This window comes from Argentina silus (genome assembly GCF_951799395.1).
Source record: "Argentina silus genome assembly, chromosome: 2".
Lineage (NCBI taxonomy): Eukaryota > Metazoa > Chordata > Actinopteri > Argentiniformes > Argentinidae > Argentina > Argentina silus.
The window spans coordinates 12,594,344-12,615,148 of NC_139656.1; the positions used below are offsets into that span (position 1 = coordinate 12,594,344).

Consider the following 20,805-nt stretch of genomic DNA (forward strand, 5'->3'; position numbering starts at 1 on the left):
GCACTACTGAGAGCATCCTGACGGGATGCATCACTGCCTGGCACGGCAACTGCACCGCCCTCAACCGCAAGGCGCTGCGGACAGCTGAGCACATCAGTGGATGTGAGTTTCTCTCCATCCAGGACATATACAACAAACGATATGTCAGCAAAGCCCAGAGGATCATCAGGGACCCCAGCCACCCCAACCACAGCCTGTTTGAACTGATGTCGTCCAAAAGATGGAGCCTCAGGGCCAAGACTCAGAGACTCACCAACAGCTACTTCCCCCAGGCCATCAGGCTCATGAACAAGCCTACTCCAGACTCATGACTTTACCCCCAGCACACCCACAGAATGGACTTTACTAGCACACAGTCACTTAAAACAACCACCTCTTACACCAACGGCACAGTGCAATAATAATGACATTCCACTGACCCAACTTTACTTTTTACTATTTATTTATACTGCAATTGTGTCATGTCTATTGTCTTATGTGTCTCCAACATGTCTCACTTGTCTTGTACTTATGTCACTTATGTAATTATGTCTTGTACTTATGTCACTTATTGTCTTGACCCTTTTCATTGCCTACTGCTTATTTGTATTATTTGTATTTTTGTATGCTGCATTGTCATGGAACCAAGCCTAAGAATTTTACTCCCTGCACTTGTGTATGAGACAATAACAATAAACTTGAACTTGAAACTTGGTATATAACTTGAGAAATAACTGCATCCAGCACACAGGTCAGCCAAAGACTTCAGTGACTTAATGATGTCTGTTACAAGAACAGGGTTTCAGATTGTTCCAGCATTGCTGGTGTCTGGGGTGATTGTCCCCCATGATGAAATCAGGGAGGGGACTGAATGTCTCCATCCATTCGTATGTCACACACGATATCTCAGACACCACTGGGATAATGCCTGAATCTTTGGTAAATGATGCAGCTTGCCATAGAGATCTGGCATTTACTAAATTACACTGATTGGCCCAAGGGCGGTGCTATAGTAAACAACTGAACTTCCAAAATGACATTGATTGTCCCAGGGGGATGCTATAGTAACTGAAATTCCAAACATTGAACAAGCATATCTCCTGTCCCGATTCAGCTATAGTCAAGAAATTTGGTACACATTTGCGGCCCTCATGAGCAGCAAGGAACCCATTAGATTTTCTGCTAAATAGACTTTTTGTCCGCCACCAAATTTTGAACAAGCATATTTCCTGCCCTGTTTGAGTTAGTCATGTTATTTTGGACATACAGTGCCTTGCGTAACTAATGGGACAGTGAAGCATTTTTTTGTATTTTGGCTCTATACTAAAAACGCTTTGATTTGAAATCAATTCTATTACTATGAGGTTAAACTAGAGATTAACAGAGCATTTATTTGATGGTCTTTGTGTACATATTGTTTTCACCATTTGTGATGTGTTCTATAATTTCCAGTGGCATGTCACTGCCCCAATTAGCATATATTGACTATTTTCGCCTAAAAACTTTTCATGGGCTGCTGTTTTGGGATTTCAAAAGATTTCACTTGAACAACATGTTTTCTATTTATTTCACTTCATTTTAAAGGCTAAAGGCTATGTTTATATACTTTTCATGCCTTAAATGATAAGGTGGATTGAGCTTTCATTTTGAGATGAGTTGCTAGCTCCTTACAACTGCACCAACTGTAAACTCACTGGCTAGCTAACTGGCTGTCTTGCATTACAGTTTAGCTAAAGTCAAGATGACAAACTGATTAACTGAACTGTGAAAACAGCCAGCTAGCTATGTGATTTGTTTAATGTCAGACAAGTCATCATTTGAGCTGCAGTGCGAGTGGAATTCATTAGCCGTTACCTAAAAAATAAGTAAACTTTGGGAGTGGATTTCTCCAGATCAGTGTTCAGTAATACTCTGATGTTGTAACTGGCATGGGTAGAAAGCTGAGATTCTCACCCTTTTAGCAATCATCAGAACTCGAAATATGTTTAGGGGCACTGAAAATTATGTGTGACTGAAAATTATGGAGCAAGGCACATTCACAAGTGACGACATTTTATACATAGTCCCCCTAGGCTTTGCATTTGCCTTTGGAGTCTGCTATTGGGCTGTCAACATGAGGACCAAAGAGATGTCAATAAAAGTTGAGAGGTTAAGGAAGCCATTATAAAGCAAAAAAACTAACTATCAGAAACATAGCCAAAAGCTTAGGCTTGCCAAACCGAACACATTAAAAAGAAGAAGAAAAAAAAGCACTGGTGAGCTCATCAATCACAAACGGGCTGGTTTGGAATTCTTCTACAGTGGATGACCAAAGAATGGCCACCATAATTAATAAAAAACCCAAAACAACTGTCCCACCATCCGCAAAATACGTCACCAGTCAAACTACAGAGGCTTCACTGCAAAGTGCAAACGCATAGTTATCCTCAAAATCAGCGGTCCCCAACCTTTTTTGCACCACGGACCAGTTTCATGGAAGACCATTTTTCCACGGGGGGGGGGGGGGGGGGGGGCGAGGGTGAGAGAATCACGCGCATAACAAAACACAATAAAGTTATTGATTTAATTATTACATTTATAATGTAAATGTGACTCATAAGTAGCAGACCCATAGAAAGCAATGGCAGGGTGCATGAATCTCACAAATTAGGATCTATTTTATAGCGGATGCTTTCTAATCTTCAGATTGGTTCCATGTTCGACAAGACAGGTCAGTCAGGCTCTGAGTGTTGCGTTGAAATTACACCAGCTGTCTTAAGACAATGGATATAACAATGCTAGTATACAGTGCCTATAGAAAGTCATCATACCCCTTTGAAATAGTTACTATATTTGTTGTACAGCCTGAAATCAAAACCCATGAAAAAAAACTTTTTCCAGCTTTATGTACAAATTTAGCCATACAACATCAAACTAATGAAAAAAAAGGCAACAGTTCTGAACATTTATAAAAAATGAAAAACAAGAATAACAGGGTTGGAAAAGTCATCAGTCCCCTGATTTAATACTTTGTAGAGCCACCTTTTGCTGCAATTACAGCCATCAATCTGTTTGGATATGTCTCTACTAGCTTTGCACACCTAGGTTGGAGAATATTTGCCCATTCTTCCTTGCAGAATTGTTCGAGTTCAGTCAAATTCCGTGGTGAGCTGCGATGGACTGCTCTTTTCAAGTCCATCCACAGATTTTCTATCGGATTTAAGTCAGGGCTCTGACTTGGCCACTCAAGGACATTCACCTTTCTATCCTTAAGCCACTGCGTTGTTCTTTTGGCAGTATGTTTAGGATCGTTGTCGTTTTGGAAGGTGAATGACCTGCCCATCTTCAGCTGTCTAGCAGAGGGACGCAGGTTGTCCTCAAGAATTTGGGTGTACTTGGCAGCATCCATTTTCCCTTCAATCCTGACCAATTGCCCCGCTGAAGAGAAACATCCCCACAACATAATGTTGCCACCACCATGCTTCACAGTGAGTATGGTGTGTTTCGGGTGGTGTGCTGTTTTTTGGTTTTCGCCAAACATAGCGCTTGGAGTTCAATTCCAAAAAGTTAAATCTTAGTCTCGTCTGACCATAAAACCTTTTTCCACATGGCAACAGAATCTTCCAGGTGTGTTTTTGCATAGCACAAACGAGACTGACTGTGGCACTTTTTCAGAAAAGGCTTCTTTCTTGCTACCCTGCCATACAGGCCAGCTTTGTGTAAAGCTTGTGAGATTGTTGTCACATGCACAGACAGACCAGTCCCAGCCATAAAGACTTGTAAGTCCTTCAAAGTTGCCTTTGGCCTCTTGGTAGCTTCTCTGATCAATGTCCTCCCGGCTCGGTCATCCAGTTTGGACGGACGGCCTGATCTAGGCAAGGTGTTGGTGGTGCCATACGCCTTCCACTTCTTAATGATGCTCTGAACGCTACTCAGAGGGATAGCTAAAGCCTTTGAAATCTTTTTGTAGCCTAACACCTAACTTGTGCCTTCCTACAACTTTATCCCGGAGGTCTTTTGAAAGTATTTTTCCAACCATGGTGAATTCTTTGCAGAACCATGCACTTCAGTAGTGGAATCCTCAAGAAACAGCTGGTTTTATTCTGAAGTAATCAAAACCACTACAATTGATGTCAGGTGGGGGGCAATTAGCCTGGTGTTCGATCTGGAAGTTGATTGGTTGCACCTGAGCAAGTTTATAATGGTATACTCTAAGGGGCTGATCACTTGACCAAACCAGGTATTTCACTAATTAATTTTTAATAACTGTCCAGAATTTTTTACATTTTTATTTTCACTTTGATGATGAGGGTTATAATGTGTACATACAGCTCAAAAAAGTTAGATTTGATTTATTTTAATTTCCAGGGTGTAATGTGACCAAAAGTTAAAGATTTCACAGGGTATGATGACTTTCTATAGGCACTGTATGTCTGATCCCCTTACCATACAAACAACTACCTTCCTTCTCATCACAAATAGTAACCGTGTAACAACTCAAACATGAAAAACAACAAACACAAAAAAAACAATTCAACTCCGCAATCTGTTCTCCGGGGCCCTCTTACCTCCCCCTCCCCTCTGACAAAGTACACCTGTACTTCTTACCGAAACTCCCCTCCATGTAGAGTAACAAATGTCCTTAACATCTGTTCTAGTTTCCCTTCCCCCTGTATTTCACTTATCTGAGCAATTGTGTCATTGATATAATGGCATGTTTTACAATCAGGATTACATTTTACATTTGAATTGGATTACGGTTGATGTGTCCTCATTTAGGATTCAAAATTATAACCTCTTGTAAGGCATTGTGTTGCCTTACTGTGTGCGCTACCAGGTCAGTGCAAATTTCAAATGACCCTCATGACTGCATTTTGGCAAGACCACACAAATTGGCCTGAGCACTGTTATCTAGTGTTTAAATTAATCTACACTCTAACCATTGACCTCCATTGATTTAACACAATGTGAGACGTTAAGAGGCAATACAGGAACAAGGTAGAATTACAATATAAGGGCACTGACGTGTGAGGTATGTGGCGTAGGCTGCAGACAATCACAGATTATAAGGGGTGACCTGGCAGTATGTGCACTGATGCTCCTGATGAGCTTAACACCTTTTACGCTCGGTTCGAGGGAAGCAACAATCCCACTACCCATGGGGACATTGTGCTATGGATCACTGTGGGGTAGTAAGGCTTTTAAACGTGTCAACATCCGCAAAGCAGCCGGCTCAGACGGCATCCCAGGCTGCGTCCTCAGAGCATGCGCTGACCAGCTGGCAGATGTCTTCACAGACATATTCAACCTCTCCCTGTCCCGGCCTGTAATCTCCACCTGTTTTAAGGTGACCACAATCGTTCCAGTGCCCAAAAAGACCAAAGTAACCTGCCTTAATGAATGTCATACCGCCCCAAGAGATCCACTGATGACGCCATTACTTTCACCCTGCACACTACCCTATCCCACATGGACGAGAGATATCTATGTGAGAATTCTGTTCATTGACTACAGTTCAGTATTCAACACAAAGCTCAGGGACCTGGGTCTTAACACCTCCATGTGTAAATTATATAAAATTTGTTGTGTTGTTATATTGAGCACCTCTCCCACACTTGCCGTTGCCTTGTATTGATAACCAATTTGAATGGTAAGGTTTTTGGAAAGAATGGGACCAGTGTGTCCCTGATCGTCCGTGCACGTCTGTATGAGAACAGAGGGGGATTTTCCACTAGAGGCTGGAGCATCGGCTATGTTTGTAGAATAGGCTAATGCTAAAGGATTGCACTTTTTATTTGATTCGAACAATGATTTAAATTTGTTACAAAGCACAACCGTGATATGCTGTCCTTTTGCGGCTTCTCAGTTAAGAGTGAGGGTCTGGGTATGTCTTGAGCCCGGAGGTAAGCACGCTGAATGGCTGGGCTTGAATATCCCCTGGTGGTGAATCTCATGTCCTTCACCTGAGTGTCAAACTCTTGGAGTGTGGAGTAGTTGTGTCTAAGGCGCAAAAACTGCCAGTCGGCATATTGGTTTTGGGATGTTGCGGATGATTACTGTTAGAGTGGAGGACAGTGTGCCTCTCAGGTGCAATAGATAGTGGTTTAGATCTGAGATCTAGGAATTTGACAATGTTTGAGTCACTTTTAGTAGTGAATTTGAGAAATGTTGTTCAAAATCATCAATATCCAGAATATCCCGGATGAACCACAAAATAAAATTATGTCATCAATGTAATGCTTCCAAAACTTAACATGAGGAAAAAAAGGGTTATCGTTGTTGTGAACATGAATTGCATCCCGGTCTCCAACTACAATCTTTGCGTAATTTTAACAACTGCTGTACCCTTAGCTGTAACTTGGGTCTGTAGGTAGAATTTGTCATCATACCAGAAATAGTTTTTGTCAGCGCAAAGTTTAACTGCTCCAACAAGAAGTCATTGGGGGGATTCACTGAGTTGTCACATGACTCTTGAAATTGGCAATTTAGGCCTTCAGCATGGGGATGCATGTGTACAGACTAGCCACATCTAGAGTAACATGTAGTACATAAGAATCAACTTGACATTCACTTAAGCAGTGTTGAGAACTTAAAAAACATATCCTTCAGAAAACCCGCTGCATTTTCAAGGCTTGCTGCAATTAATGTGTTATGAGCCTGTGTATCTTTATCAAATGAATGATGTACTATATGAGTGGGGATGTAGCTTTTGGGGAGCCATTTTAGAAATCTTGGAGCTACATGGAGGTAATGTAAATTACATTTATTGATTCTCAAGTATTTAACCATTTATGTGTGTAGGTAGTACTGTAAGTTCTGTATGCAGATATTTTAAAAGCAGACTGTGTTTTTGTGTGTTCTTTTTCAGGCCATAGATTTGTCAAAGAGGGGGAGCATGTGGAAATGCCAGGGATTACCAAAGAACAGTCGGGGTCGTATGAATGCATCTCTTCCAATGACATCTCAGCCCCTGACGTGAGGACTGTGCAAGTCACCGTCAACTGTAAGCATCAACAACATCAGTAAAACAGCACATTATATTCCTGTGTTCAAACAGAGATAAATGGTTCCAATATCTGTTGATACAAATAGTTTCAAAGTTATTAGCTGCATTCCTCAATCTCATCAAATTAAACTGCCACTTATGTATGTGGTGGGAAGCGCCCCTTAGAAAGACACCTCCTGTCTCTCCTTGTCTTTCATTTTTGGGGTGATTACCACAGAATTCAAAAGTTACATTTGCCTATCCCCAAGTGTTTTTGAGGAAGCAGTTAAAAACCATCTGGGTCAATCGTCAACATGGAAGATATATCTAAAAACGACTGTCAAAATTGCGAACCATCCCTTTAACAAACATGGATGTTAGGGTCTCTCAGGGAGCAGAAAAAGAGACTGAGGTTTACTGCGTTAACATAATTGTAATCAATGTTAGGAATGGATACATGTCAAACTCATACAATCTGTTTTATGTGATACCTCCCACAGATGCTCCCTTCATTTCCAAGGCAAGGAGTACAGATACCCCAGTGGGACAAAAAGGAGTGCTCCAATGTGAGGCGACTGCAGTCCCTGTGGCAGATTTTGAGTGGTACAAAGAGGACCGCAGGTAAGCCCCTTAACGTAGTACTCCCAGAGTTGAGGATTTTTGCTCCAGCTAACCTTATTTAAGTACTTAACACTAGAAGCCTTGTGCCCTCATTACTAACCAAAGTACTGAGAATGATGTCCATTTGTTGACATTAGTGTAATAGTGTAAACATTGAATTAGATCAATACCATGGAAAAAATTATGAACTGGTTGTGTTTAGTCAAGACTTAAGAATTGTTAGAATATCACTTTTTGTATTTGAAAGAGCTTACATATTGAAACAAATATATTAATGGACATAATTGCTGTTACTGAACATTCTGTAATAAAAAAACAACAACCTGCGGCCAAGAAGCGTCATTGCTTGATAAGTAAAACAGAACAAAAATCTGAAGCAATAATGAGATATAATTATACATATTGCAAGAAGGTCTATACTGCTTTTTTGCACTTCTGGTTAGACGCTAACTGCATTTCGTTGTCTCTGTACTTGTACTCTGCACAATGACAATAAAATTGAATCTAATTGAATCTAATCTATACAACAGTAATTTGATCAAGTTAAAAAAGTAGAAATGGACAAAAAATCGTTTCTTCATTCAGTGGCTATGCGCCTTTACACATGTCAGTAAATACCACAGACAAATCCTCTTATGCAAACCACATTCAAAACAAATATTGATCTTATCTCCTGGTTCATAACAAGCAATCTAGTTAGTCACAAAACTGTTCCAAATGTCTGTAATCAGGGCGAATTTGTCCATCTCCCTGCACATGGATATCATGCCCTTATCATCAATCAGACACATATAGGCTACTGTAGCCGACATACACCCTCAGGTGGAGAAAAACATAAGTTATAATAGACTTAGAGCAAAACTATGGCTTGAGTAAAACAAATGTAATAAGCCTATGTTTTGAATTACTGGTTTATGAAGGGTACATGTCTGTTATTCGCAGACAGTATGTCATCGCTTTGATCATGCAAATAACTGTTATTGTCTCTCTGTCTATGTTGCTGATATTGCCATTACAGTTGAAATGGGTAAGTCATTCATAACTGTAAGGTACATTTCATAAACCCGCAAAACACACACACAGGAGAGTAAATTGTCGAAGACTCCTAACCCACAGACTGATAAAAAAGACAATGGGGGTGCAGAAACTATCCCTGGAGATGAACCGCAGAACAGAGTGATAAACGGTTTGAGAACTGAGGCCGCGTGCATTTCAATTGTGTCACCATAATGGAGGAGGACAGCGTGGACAATCCTCCTATTATCAAAGGTAAAACAGAAATTGTCTGTACAGAAAACCAAGTTTATCATTATCCAAATGCCCAGGTACTTATCATATAGAAATTTGGGCTCCTTTCTAGGCTTGTGCCGGTGTCATAATTCTCAAACCGGTATACCTTCCTGCCAAAATACCGGTTACACCGGTAATACCTTCGTAACAAAAAAATAAACATACAGACTCTTGCCACTAGGTGAAGCCCATCACACATTAAATCCATTGCACGTGTCTACTCTAGACGAACACGGTGAGAACACTTGAATACAGACACCAAAGGCATATATTTTTTAGGGTTAAAAAAGGCTAACTAACCCACAACAAACACACTGTTGGTCACTCAGAAGTATAAACAAAATACATTAAAAAGGCAAACAGCAGGTTGACAACTTGTCTACAAAATAGACAGAAATGTACAACAAATAAGCAGGTCAAAATTAAAGCAGATTCACTTGGGTCAGAAAAAACGAAACCTGAATCTAAAATAAACTAATTAAATAATAGCCCTGAGTAACATAACATTACACAAATGTCTCAAATAAAATAGGTAGCATATGAGCCTACAAAAATGTCTTCAGTAAACAAAGCAAAATGAAGTAAATAACATTACAAAGATGTCTTTAGTAAAACAAAGATTAAAATAAATAACAAATAGGCCTCAGTAGCATTGCAAAAATGTATAGGCTTAATAGAAATAAAATTGCACAGAATGGCTGTTTTTTAAGCCTGCCAGGCTATGGCCTATTTCAAATAAAGTGCACCCTGGAATATTCAGAGGTTATTTGTTAAAAAGACTAGCATGTCTACCTTTGCTGGCTTGAGAAGGCTTCATAGGGGCGTCACAACGTTCCCCACAGTGCAAAAAACTATTTCGGATGGAGTGCTTGTAGCGTATATGCATAAATATTTTCTGCCAACCTTTGCCAGCAGAGGAAGGCATGCCTCGTTGCTTCGTCGCCAACCCAACAGATCCTCCTCACCATCTATCACTGAATAGTGAATATACAGCCATCTCGGCAGCTACCCTCTCCTCAACAATTGGCACTAGCATCAGTCGATGCTCTCCTCTTCCCAAGGAGACTTCCCAAAGTTTTCTTCTTGGGGGGTGGGGGCTGGACTTCTCTACTAGCTCTGAGTTGTGATCCCCACGATAGCACAGATCAATAAATGTGGACAAGCGCATCAATTGCTTGGTTGATTCATTGTCATACTTCGATTCCAATCGTGACAGTATTCCTTCTTTCAAACTTGATGTCAGCCTTGTGCCCTCATCTGATTCAGCCGAAATGTCATTTTTTATCAGGTGAATCATGGGGAGATGTGAGGACATTGTGACATAATTTTCTCCAGAATGTCAGTGAACTCACTGACTGGCTTTAGGGCTTTATTGATAGCTTCTAAAATATTAACATCTTGCCATGTCAGAGAGGGTTGAGCATGACAGTCATCGGTCAGGTCACATCAGATTGCTGCTCCAGAATCCTATTGATAATTTTCTGTTTAGTGCCCCAGTGAGTTGCGCAATTCTGTAATGCAAAATCAATTGACTTGTTGGATAATAGGCATAATAATAATAATAGTAATAATAGGATAATAATAATAGTAGCCTAATAACATAATAATAACAGTAAGGGATTATAGCCTACCATAATTAGTGTATGCTCCGGGAGACCAAGCTCCGACTGTGTCTTCTTAAGGTCCCTTTTTCTCTGCCAGCTGAACTGAATTCAATGAATTGGTGACGGCAAGGTTTAAATTGTGGCCAAAACAATTCAGTCATTGCCAAACTAGTTTCCGAATGGCAGCTACGATGTTGTCCGCATTATCTGTTATAAAACTGTCATTCAGGGCCTCCTGAAGTGCATTTGCCAAGTTGTCGGCAGTGTGATTTTCCAGGAAAAAAGCTTATCTGAAGGCACCTGGACATGAGCTTCCAATCTGGGGTGATGACATGGGTCGTTAAGGACACGTAAGGCATCATGTTGATACTGAACCACATGTCTGTTGTTAAAGAATAGTGCTGTGAGTCCAAGACTAAGACTTGGATGTCTTTTCTGATTTTATTGTACAGGTCAGGGAAAGCTTTTTGGGATAAATATTTTCTCCCAGGCACATCATATTGACGGTCTAGTGTTTGTAGTATGTCTTTGAAAGATTTCTTCTCAAATGAAAAAAAATCATGTCGAGAAATGGCTCTTAAGGTCTCTACATGCTTCTCCGTCACTTGTGCGACTAGTATGCAGTTTGCGCCATGCAACTGTCGCAAGCACTCTGTAAATCATACTTCTGCTTAGCCTATGCGCAGCCTGTGCATAGTGGTGTCAATCTTCAATGATGCTAGCAAGCTACCGATAGCTACTAGCTTGATGAACTATGAACGTTGCCTTTTGAACTACTTCAGCTCTGCCTCAGTTCACTAATCAACCAATCAATGGTGTGCAACATCTCTGGTCACGCATCGAGAAAGGTGCACGACCCCCTGTGAAACCTCCTCTGCAACAGTTGCATGACCTTCGCGAACCTACGCAGACACCTGGTTGCATTGTTGTCGATGAAGCATGAATCGGCCTTTAGGTACGTGTATAGGTTCAAGGTATTCCCACCTCTTGCCACATTCCCCACATACCCACCTCTCAAATTGCCTCGTCAACATTGCTTGGTTCCCCTTTGTCGACTTTGGAATCCAAAATGTTTCCATACTGGGGCAGTTGCATTTTTCTTTGACACCAAATCCTCAGAAAAATATACATTTAGTTTTGTCCTCATTCAGCACCAGCTTAAGATCAATAAGCAATTTTTCAATAGAATCAAAACCTTGCTCAAGGTCAAGAATAGCTTGCTGAACTGAGGGGGCACAGGAGTAGACAGTATAATCAGCATAAAGATGCAATTTACAATTGTTCAAGGACAAAACAACATAATTTATGGAAAAAGAGCAGTGGACCTAGAATTTAACCTTGCGGAACACCTTTATTATCATTGAGAAAACTAGACTGAACTCCATCTACTAGTCCTATCATGCAGGTACAGGCTGACTGACTGAATGACAGATAACCTCTGTAATAGGAGGGTATGATCAACAGCCTTCAGAGGTCAATACAGAAGGCTGCACAATGCTGTTTCTTATACAGAGAGATCACAATGTAATTGGAATTGAAATCAAGCATTTACTATGATTACTTAAAGTAGAGATTTTCAGCGTTTATTCGTGTACATATTGGTTTCACCATTTAGAAATGACAAAACGTTGTATACATAGTCCCTCTACTTAATAACCCTATCTAAGGGCACCAAAGGTAATGGGACAATTGGCTTGACAGGGGTTTCTGGTTAGTTAGGTGTGTTCCATCATATACTTTGTGCTGGCATAAGAGAGCTGCCAATGTCGAGTATTGATTCTAGGCTTTGCGTTTGCCTTTGGAGTCTGCTATCTGTCAACATGACGACCAAAGATTTTATTTATACAGGGGAAACACACTGAGACCAAGACCTCTTTTGCAGGTGCACCCTTTCCACAATAACAAAACAACACGTACGAAATACAACACAGTTCAATACAGAAATCAATCCATCATATAAAACCACAATATTAGGAGACACAATCACTTCTTTCACCAAGGAGGTCCTCAATTAACACCCTAAATTGCCCATGCGGCACCAGAACATCCAACTGAATTTTTTTCTGTAGATTGTTCCAGCAGTAAGGTGCACCATAACTAAAAGCGGATTTACCCAATTTGGTAATCCCGGGGAACCTCAAGAGTTAACCAATTCTGGGAACGGGTTAGGTAATTTATGTCCTTGAATTTTAATAATGAGGTTAGGTAAGCCGGGAGTTTACACAGTAGGGCTTTATACACAACAAGGGAGTAATTAAGAGATCTACAGGATTTTAACAAGGTCCAACCAACCTTTTGCTAAAGTATACAATGATGAGTATTAAAACTATCACCTGTGATAAAGCGAATGGTGCTATGATAGGTGGTATCCAAAGGTTTAAGAGTAGTGTCTGCTGCATTTTGGTAGATGATATCACCATAATCAAGTACAGGTAAGAAAGTCTGCTTTCTGCTGTTCAGGGAAAGGCACGATCTATTCCTATAAAAGTCTTTGTCAAACCAAATGCCCAGGTATTTATAAGCGGGGATACACTCAATGGGGGCACCACCAAAAGTACATATGCATGAATCAGATAAATTTTTCTGTGATTTAGTAAATAACATATATTTTGTTTCCAGCATTAAGCACCAACCTCAGCCCAACAAATGCCTCTCTGCAGGACAGTGAATGCAGACTGTAGCTCAGAAAGAGCCTGGTCAATCGTGGGGACAATAGCATATACAACAGTCCCATTGGCATAGACAGTGCCTTCGGAAAGTATTCAGACCCCTTCACTTTTTACACATCTTGTTGTGTTATAGACTCAATTTAAAATGGATTAAATTAAAATAATTTGCCATCACTCCACACACAATACCCCAGAATGACAAAGTGAAAACACGTTGTTTGAAATTTCAGTAAATTTATTAAAATGTTGCTGTATCACTTGAATTCATTGTTGCAAACACAATTATGGGTATGAGAGAGATTATTTTCCATTAAGGGATTTGTTTTGGCCACTTGGTTATAGACCAATTTTGCTCAGTGACTGAGATGATGTTGTCCCATCGACTGTGCTTTTTCCTCTCCACCATTCAACTTTCTAGATTTTTGTAAGTCTCCCCAGGCCTCAGGGTCGCATTCCTGAGCAGTTTTGTTCCTCTCCATTTGCTCAGTTTGTAATGACAACCTGATCCACACAGTGTGTAATTGATTCCTATGCAAATCAGAGACCCTATGAAAACAAAGACATTAATTCCAAAAGTACATGAACTATTATCCTTGCATTAAGATGGACTCAATTCAATATTCAACTGATTTGTTGGTGAAGTTTTTGCCTTTTAGCTAATTTTAAGAGTGTCATAGCAAAGGATCTGAATACTTGCATGAGGTATTTCTGTTTTTCAATTTAATTTCTAAAACCTGTTTTTGCTTTGTCATTCTGGGGTATTGTGTTTGGATTGATGGCAAATTCTTTTAATTTTATCCATTTTAAATTGAGTCTATAATACAAAAAATCTAGAAAAAGTGAAGGGGTCTGAATACTTTCCGAAGGCATTGTAGATGCAGGTTACAATTATTTCCAGATAATCCAATATTGTTGATGTAAATAGTAAAAAGAACCTGACCAATAATTGCTCCTTGTGGAACACCCTTCGTTATGTCCAGAAAACCTGATTTAACACCATCAGTTAAGACTGTGTCCAAGTTCTGTCCATTAAATAATTGTCAAACCATCTACATGAAGCCTGATCCAGGCCTACTTCAGACAACCTCTGCATGAGTAGGTAATGGTTGATTAAAAATATGTGTCAATGACTCTGCAATCAGCAGGGACGAAAGCTGCAATAGGCCTGCATCAAGCAGATCAGCCCCAATGGATTTTACATACATTTTAAGCTGGGCATCTATTACATCACAAGTAGAAAATGTTTGAAATTAAAACAAAGATTCGCGAGTAGTTGACTGATCTCCCATCTAGCCAACTGGGGGCTGGGAGATGGGAGCACAGTCGACCGTCTGACCAGGGTCAGCCAAACCATTTCTCTCAAATAAAAAGCCTGCCGAGATAAAATGCTGGTTAAAGGCATTACTTACCTCAGTTTTCTCTGTAATGAGGCCAGAGTCTGACAAAACTTCTTTAGGTAGGGATGAAGAGGAATTTCCACGCATTAATTGTTTTGAAAATGTTGTAGGATCACCAGCAGAATCTGAGATTGCACTTAGGAAGTAGCTTGATTTAGCTTTCTTAATTGATGAGATAAAATCTATTTCTCAGTTGCCTGTACTGAAACAGGTTTTTTTGGCAGTGTATGAGGGAAATGGAATGGGGTTACCTTAACAGGGCTAGGACTGGCATCCCCTCACCACTTTAACACCTTCTCCATATTGTCAGATAGGATCTCTGCTCCTCTTCTGTTTGGGTGTACTCCGTCATGTTTAAAAAATGCTGTTCTCTCCCAAAACAGGTCAAGATGTGTCAATGACAGTAAATTAAGCCATTAATAGGTTGAAAAATCTGAGAACTGATTTAGATCAGAAATATACCAAAAGCCTTAGGCCAAAATCAACAGTTCGGAACATCATTAACAACAACAAAAAAAGCACTGGTGAGCTCAGCAATCGCAAACGGGCTGGTAGGCCAAGGAAGACTTCTACAGTGGATGACCGAAATAAAGCTCACCATAATTAAGAAAATCCCCAAAACAACTGTCCCACAGATCAGGAACACTCTCCAGGAGGTAAGCGTGAATGTGTCTAGAATCCACAGAATACGTCACCAGCTGAACTACAGAGGCTTCACTGCAAGGTGCAAACCCCTAGTTATCCTAAAAAAGGATGGTCAGGTTACAGTTTGCTAAAAAGTACCTAAAAGGTCTGCAGAGGTCTAGAAAAAGGTCTTCTGAAGAGCTAAGATTAATATCATGTACCAGAGTGATTGCAAGAGATTTACATCATACCATCTCATCTGTTTTATGGTTTGGGTATGCATAGCTGCCACTAGAACTAGCTACCTTGTCTTAGTTGATGATTAAGACAAGTAGCAGAATGTATTCTGAAGTGTACAGAAACTCTTGTCTGCTCAAGTACAAGCAAATGACTCCAAATTCATTGGATGGCGCTTCTTCATACAGAGACAAAGACAATGACCCAAACCATTCTGCCATAGCAACTAGGGAGTTTTTTAGGGTCAAAAAGTCTAACGTTATTCACATGCCAAGTCAATCTTCAGATTTAAATCCAATTGAACATGCATTTCATTTGCTGATGATCAGATTTTAGGCAAAAATACATAAAAACTGAAGATGGCTACAGTACAGGCCTGGCATAATTTTGACATTATATTAATCTGTCTCTGTACTTTTAGTGCCCTGAAATAGGGGGACTATGTATCAAAAGCTTGGTCATTTCTAAATGGTGAAACCAATCTGTACAAAACTACCATATAATAAAAGCCGAGAATCTACACTTCAACCTCGTATAAATCTTTTGATTTCAAATCCAAACTTTTTATATATGTATAGGGCCAAAAGGACAAAACATGCTTCACTGTCCCATTACTAATGCAGGGCACTGTATACTTGAGAATTATTTTTGAGTAAAGTACTATTTTTGAGTAAAGGTTTTCAGCCTTTAGGTTACTCATTAGGAGATAATGTATTTGAATGTTTTAAAAAGTGAGTTTTCTATGTTTTTTTTCTCTTCAAGGGCAACATTTTATTTTGTCTCATTATGAACACACTATTCAAAAACCATCAAAGCCTCCAAAGGCTGTGTTACTTTTCCAACATAACTAGTTTGTGGCAGTGAAATTAGTGGGGGATTTTTATAATGGATAACCATGTCATAAATAATAGCAAAATATCATTGCAGCCACAGAGAAATGAGAAATTGTTACACAAAAGCAAGGTTATTGCACAGTAGTCATGCAGAGCAACTAAATGCAAACCAATGAACTGTGTTCAGTGCTAAGACTTGAACATTGCAGTATTACCATTTCAGAGCTTAAGCTAGTATGGTTAGCATTATCCTAGCAGTTTGTCGATTAATGCAAGCAGAAAGATAACCCTCTGCTGGTGAACAGAAAACCCCCACACTGTAACTTGGATGTGTACCACATTCATACATTATCCACCTACAACTCTAATTTGATATGTCTATTGTCTTTAACATCATGGCTGAAATCGTGTATACACCTGCATTTCTTTGTTTCCAGGCTCCTCAATGGACTGAATGGGGTTAAGATAGAGAACCAAGGTAAACAATCCATGCTTATCTTTTTCAATGTATCTGAAGAGGACTATGGGAACTACACGTGTGTGGCCATGAATACCATGGGAATAACCAATGCAAGCATAATCCTCTACGGTAAGACTCTTTGTTATTACAACACAAGATGTATGACATATTATTGGGTACACTGAATATCTAATGACAGATATGAGACAGTAGCTGGTGGAGGTAGAAATCAGAGGGAACGCTCACTGTAATACATTATTTGATACCATTCCTCATTCAATTCCATGCATTACAATGAGCCCGCCCCCCGATTTCTACCTCCACTAGCCTGAGATAAATAGATGTCTGCAATCATACATGTACTGTATAATATGTGTATATGGCATTGCACAAACATTGTATTGGTTGGTTAATTAACCAAATCTGTGAAGGATTAATCAAACAAACTTGACATTATATAATGTGATATCAACTCCACAATTATTTTAAGGTCATTGTCGTCAATCGGACAAAACACACTGAATACATGAACAACAGCTGAGCCTTGGATACAATAGCTCAGAATTTGATGAATTTGACTCCCAAAACTCTTAGATAGCTTTACAGTTCTTCCAAACACCATTATCAACTTTCTTCTGACAGAATGTTCTGCAATTTACTGGATAACAACAAACTATGAGAATACAATACCACATCTTAAGCAGCAATCTTAGAGTTATATATACAACTCTCTTCTTAATGTTATATAGCTGAATAATGAATATTTTCTGCAGCATCAGTTGTGCTCTTCAGTTCACATGTCAATGGGTTTAGGGATTGTTGTTTGTTTTGTACTGCTTGCTTCTTATTGATCATCAAAAAGGAGAGAGATTCCCTGTCATCTCCGATATACTGTAAGTGATGGGTTTGCATGGAAAAAGCTATTTAGGATCCTGGGTTATGTTTCCCAGGGCTTTGTTAACATCGCTGGTATCTGATGAAGCAAATGCTCAATGTTCAAAAGGAACCTGTCCTATTCAATGTGCAGGACAAATCGGTTGAGGACCTCTTTAGGTGCTTTTACTCTGACGTTAACGGTAAACTCTTTTACCCAACAGGCCCGGGGGCCATGCACAATGTGAACAGGGCGTCTCAATCGGGCGGCTCCCTTTGCCTTCTGCTGATTATTATCACATTGTACCTGCTCAAGTTTTGATGCAACAACGGCCATCCTCAGCTTCTCTCAGCGTTGAACAACAGACTTAGTCCCATAAGAAGAAAGGAAAACCAATAACGCTGTTGGTTTGGTCTTTTTTTTCTTTTTAGCTTTGCATCAGCGGTCTGTCCTCTTTTGGACAATGAGGAGATGGGACTTTGAATAGTTTGGGGAGGGAGAGGGTTGGATCGTAAGCTGATATGAGGTGATGGTAGTACAGTACCCCGAGTTTGTGTCTCTCCAACCTTTTTTATGTAAAAAGGGCAAACAAATTTAATGTAATTGTTGATAGTTGACTGGTTTTTGCCCAATATTGAGGTGTACATTTGGATTACTGGTGTGTCCTGTCCTGTTCGATCTCTGTAAAATAACATCAGCTTTTTTTTTGTAAATGACAAAAAAGAAAACATGTATTGTTGAATTTTACTGTATTTTTACAGTTGTATGCAACAGAATAATAACAGACCATTCAATATAAACAATGTCAACTTAAATGTAATAGTGTACTATAATTCCTGAGGCAGAAGCATATGACATCAAATATTCAAAGATTTTTTGTTACAAATGAAGTTCATGTACTACACAGCAACAACAAACACTGCTTAAGCGTAAAGAGCACTGACACACATAGTTTGTTTGTTTTGGTTGTCACAAAGAACTGCATAGCCATACACAAACAAAGGCAGTGCATTTAATGTTGTCTGAATTTGGCATATACAACAATATATTTACTGCACAAGCAATTTGTTCTCTCCCTGACAAGTGATGTCCCAATATGACCCATTTTGCTCCTGATGGTACCCATGAATAACAAACAAGTGATTTTAAGTAAAAACAAGTGAATTGGTTTGAAAGAGATGGAAATGCTTATAGCACTCCCCACTGTGTTACAGTATAATGATGTGAAGATACATTTGTCAGTTAAAAACTGTTGAACTGATGTTGTGATCAGTCTTTTCAAATGGTAATAATGTGAGGGGAAGCCTAAGAGACTGTTTTACCTGTAAACAATGCCAGGAGTTATTCTAGCCCTCTGCATTGATAAGAGATTGACGGAAAATTCTATTGATGCAAGTGGGTTTGAGTCTTTTCTCTGTTTTCAGCCCCTATTCAAATAAACGCTGATCATGATTGAAGTGTATTTCTACATATCTACCTAAGAGATACACTTTTTGAGATGCAAACAATTATAATTTAGAGAATGCTTCAATAGATAAAATAGATGTATACATAGATTACCTAATTACTACTACAAAATGCCAAGATAGTATTCTGCGGTGAGCCCATTGGAAATCACAAACACTTTTTTTTCTTAATTGTATTTCCTTTCGTTTAGAATGTGTTTCTCATAATTTCCAATCACCATGTCACAACATATAGGTTAGCAGTGTAATGTTTTAATAAAGTGAATTCACAGAGTGCAGTGATGTTACATGTGGGTAGACAATATGACAGCTGGAGAGAAGGCATTACTTTGCTCATAAATTACAGCATAGAAGTCACATAATCTTTGTATTTAAGTATTATGAAGATGAAAGAACTGTATTAACTGTATAATTAGGACTAGATGCATATCAAATACATGCTCAGAGGTTCTTGGATTACTTCTCCAGTCAAAAAAACGGCCAAATTCATTACCTATTGACATCATTGAGAAAGCTAACTCTGCTGTGTACTCTGTTGAGTATTAGTTACCATTTGGACTGAAACATAACGACATATGTGGCAATCCAGATTGGAAAATGATACAAGTTATTGTAAAGGTAAATGCTCAGCCAAATAACCAGAAATGCAACAGCGTACATAGTCTATCATGAGAAAATATATAGATTAACACTAAACTTCGCAACAACTGAAGTTAGGATTTGTTCCCAAGAAGTGCAGGATTGAATGCCTTGAAGGAGAAGAAGCTTGAGGCTACGCTAAAATGACTAAAGTCTTGACCCCGGTGTTCTAGCAATCAGCAGGTGAATAAAAAGGTGACAATTTGACAGCCTTCCTGAATCACTCTCAAAAGCTGGAAGTTGTTCTTCCTTTTTCTTTCACAATGAATAGGAAACATTCAATGTCACAGCTGTCAGAACTGATCAAACTTTGTGTAGTTTGCCAAAATGCCATCAACACCTGTTGAATCTTGGGCTCATCCCAAAAAATGCCTGGTTATCAGGCAGCAGCAGCACAGATGAGTGTATAGACACAGTATGCACACATACATGCCTGTCTCACACACACACACAGCCCAGTTTGTGCTAAAATTATGCCCACTGTCTTGAGACTTTATATTCATGAACATGGGCAGTGATATGGCAAAGACACATTGAACTGTGTATCAACTGATGTAAGTCATCCAATCCTTGTTTCTACACCGGAGGAGAAACCCAAAGGAAAGTTTTTGTACACCAGTGTAGTCACATCATCATAAGCATGTGGATCTACCAAGGACATTCCATCATGTGTTTACAGTAAATTATAGTCAAAACTGTTATCTTGTAGTAGGGACAAATATCATCAAAATACTGATTTCTCCCCCAGGAAACAAATGTCATATCTTCTAAATCTTTCCATACCAGTCAAAATGCATTACATGCAATATGCAAACAATAAAGCTTAATGAGAGCTGTTTTTCCTTCAATTTGTGTCATATCAATTCTGTACATAAAGCACTAGTTGCATAACTTTAAGGAAGTGACTACATAACGTATGTAAGCATATTAAAATTACCATAGGCTAAAAGTACAGTCATCGCCAGATCCCGCGATATATAGTCGTCGACCGACCACCTTCAGATATGATAACAATTTAAGCCTCACCTGGGTGCAGTCGGGGACAAGTTTGACAACCTAAAAAACGGGCGATTGAAAGGTTTGAGCAGGCAAACTTCACACAGCTGTACCACCGGGACTCACAAACTGGATTCTATAGGCACACAGTA

General features: G+C 39.4%; 1 protein-coding gene across 1 annotated transcript in view; it reads left to right on the forward strand.

Annotated features, from left to right (window-relative positions):
• Positions 1–18,987, forward strand: part of opcml (opioid binding protein/cell adhesion molecule-like) — a gene marked incomplete at its 5' end in the record, with an annotated part of 165,379 nt that extends 146,392 nt beyond the window's left edge. The window contains 4 exons of the mRNA XM_083665110.1: positions 6,827–6,961; positions 7,444–7,564; positions 16,656–16,807; positions 17,776–18,987. Coding sequence (XP_083521236.1) covers positions 6,827–6,961; positions 7,444–7,564; positions 16,656–16,807; positions 17,776–17,873 — 506 coding nt within the window. The 3' untranslated portion in view covers positions 17,874–18,987. The remainder of the gene's footprint in view (positions 1–6,826; positions 6,962–7,443; positions 7,565–16,655; positions 16,808–17,775) is intronic.
• Between the last annotated feature and the right edge of the window lie 1,818 nt (positions 18,988–20,805).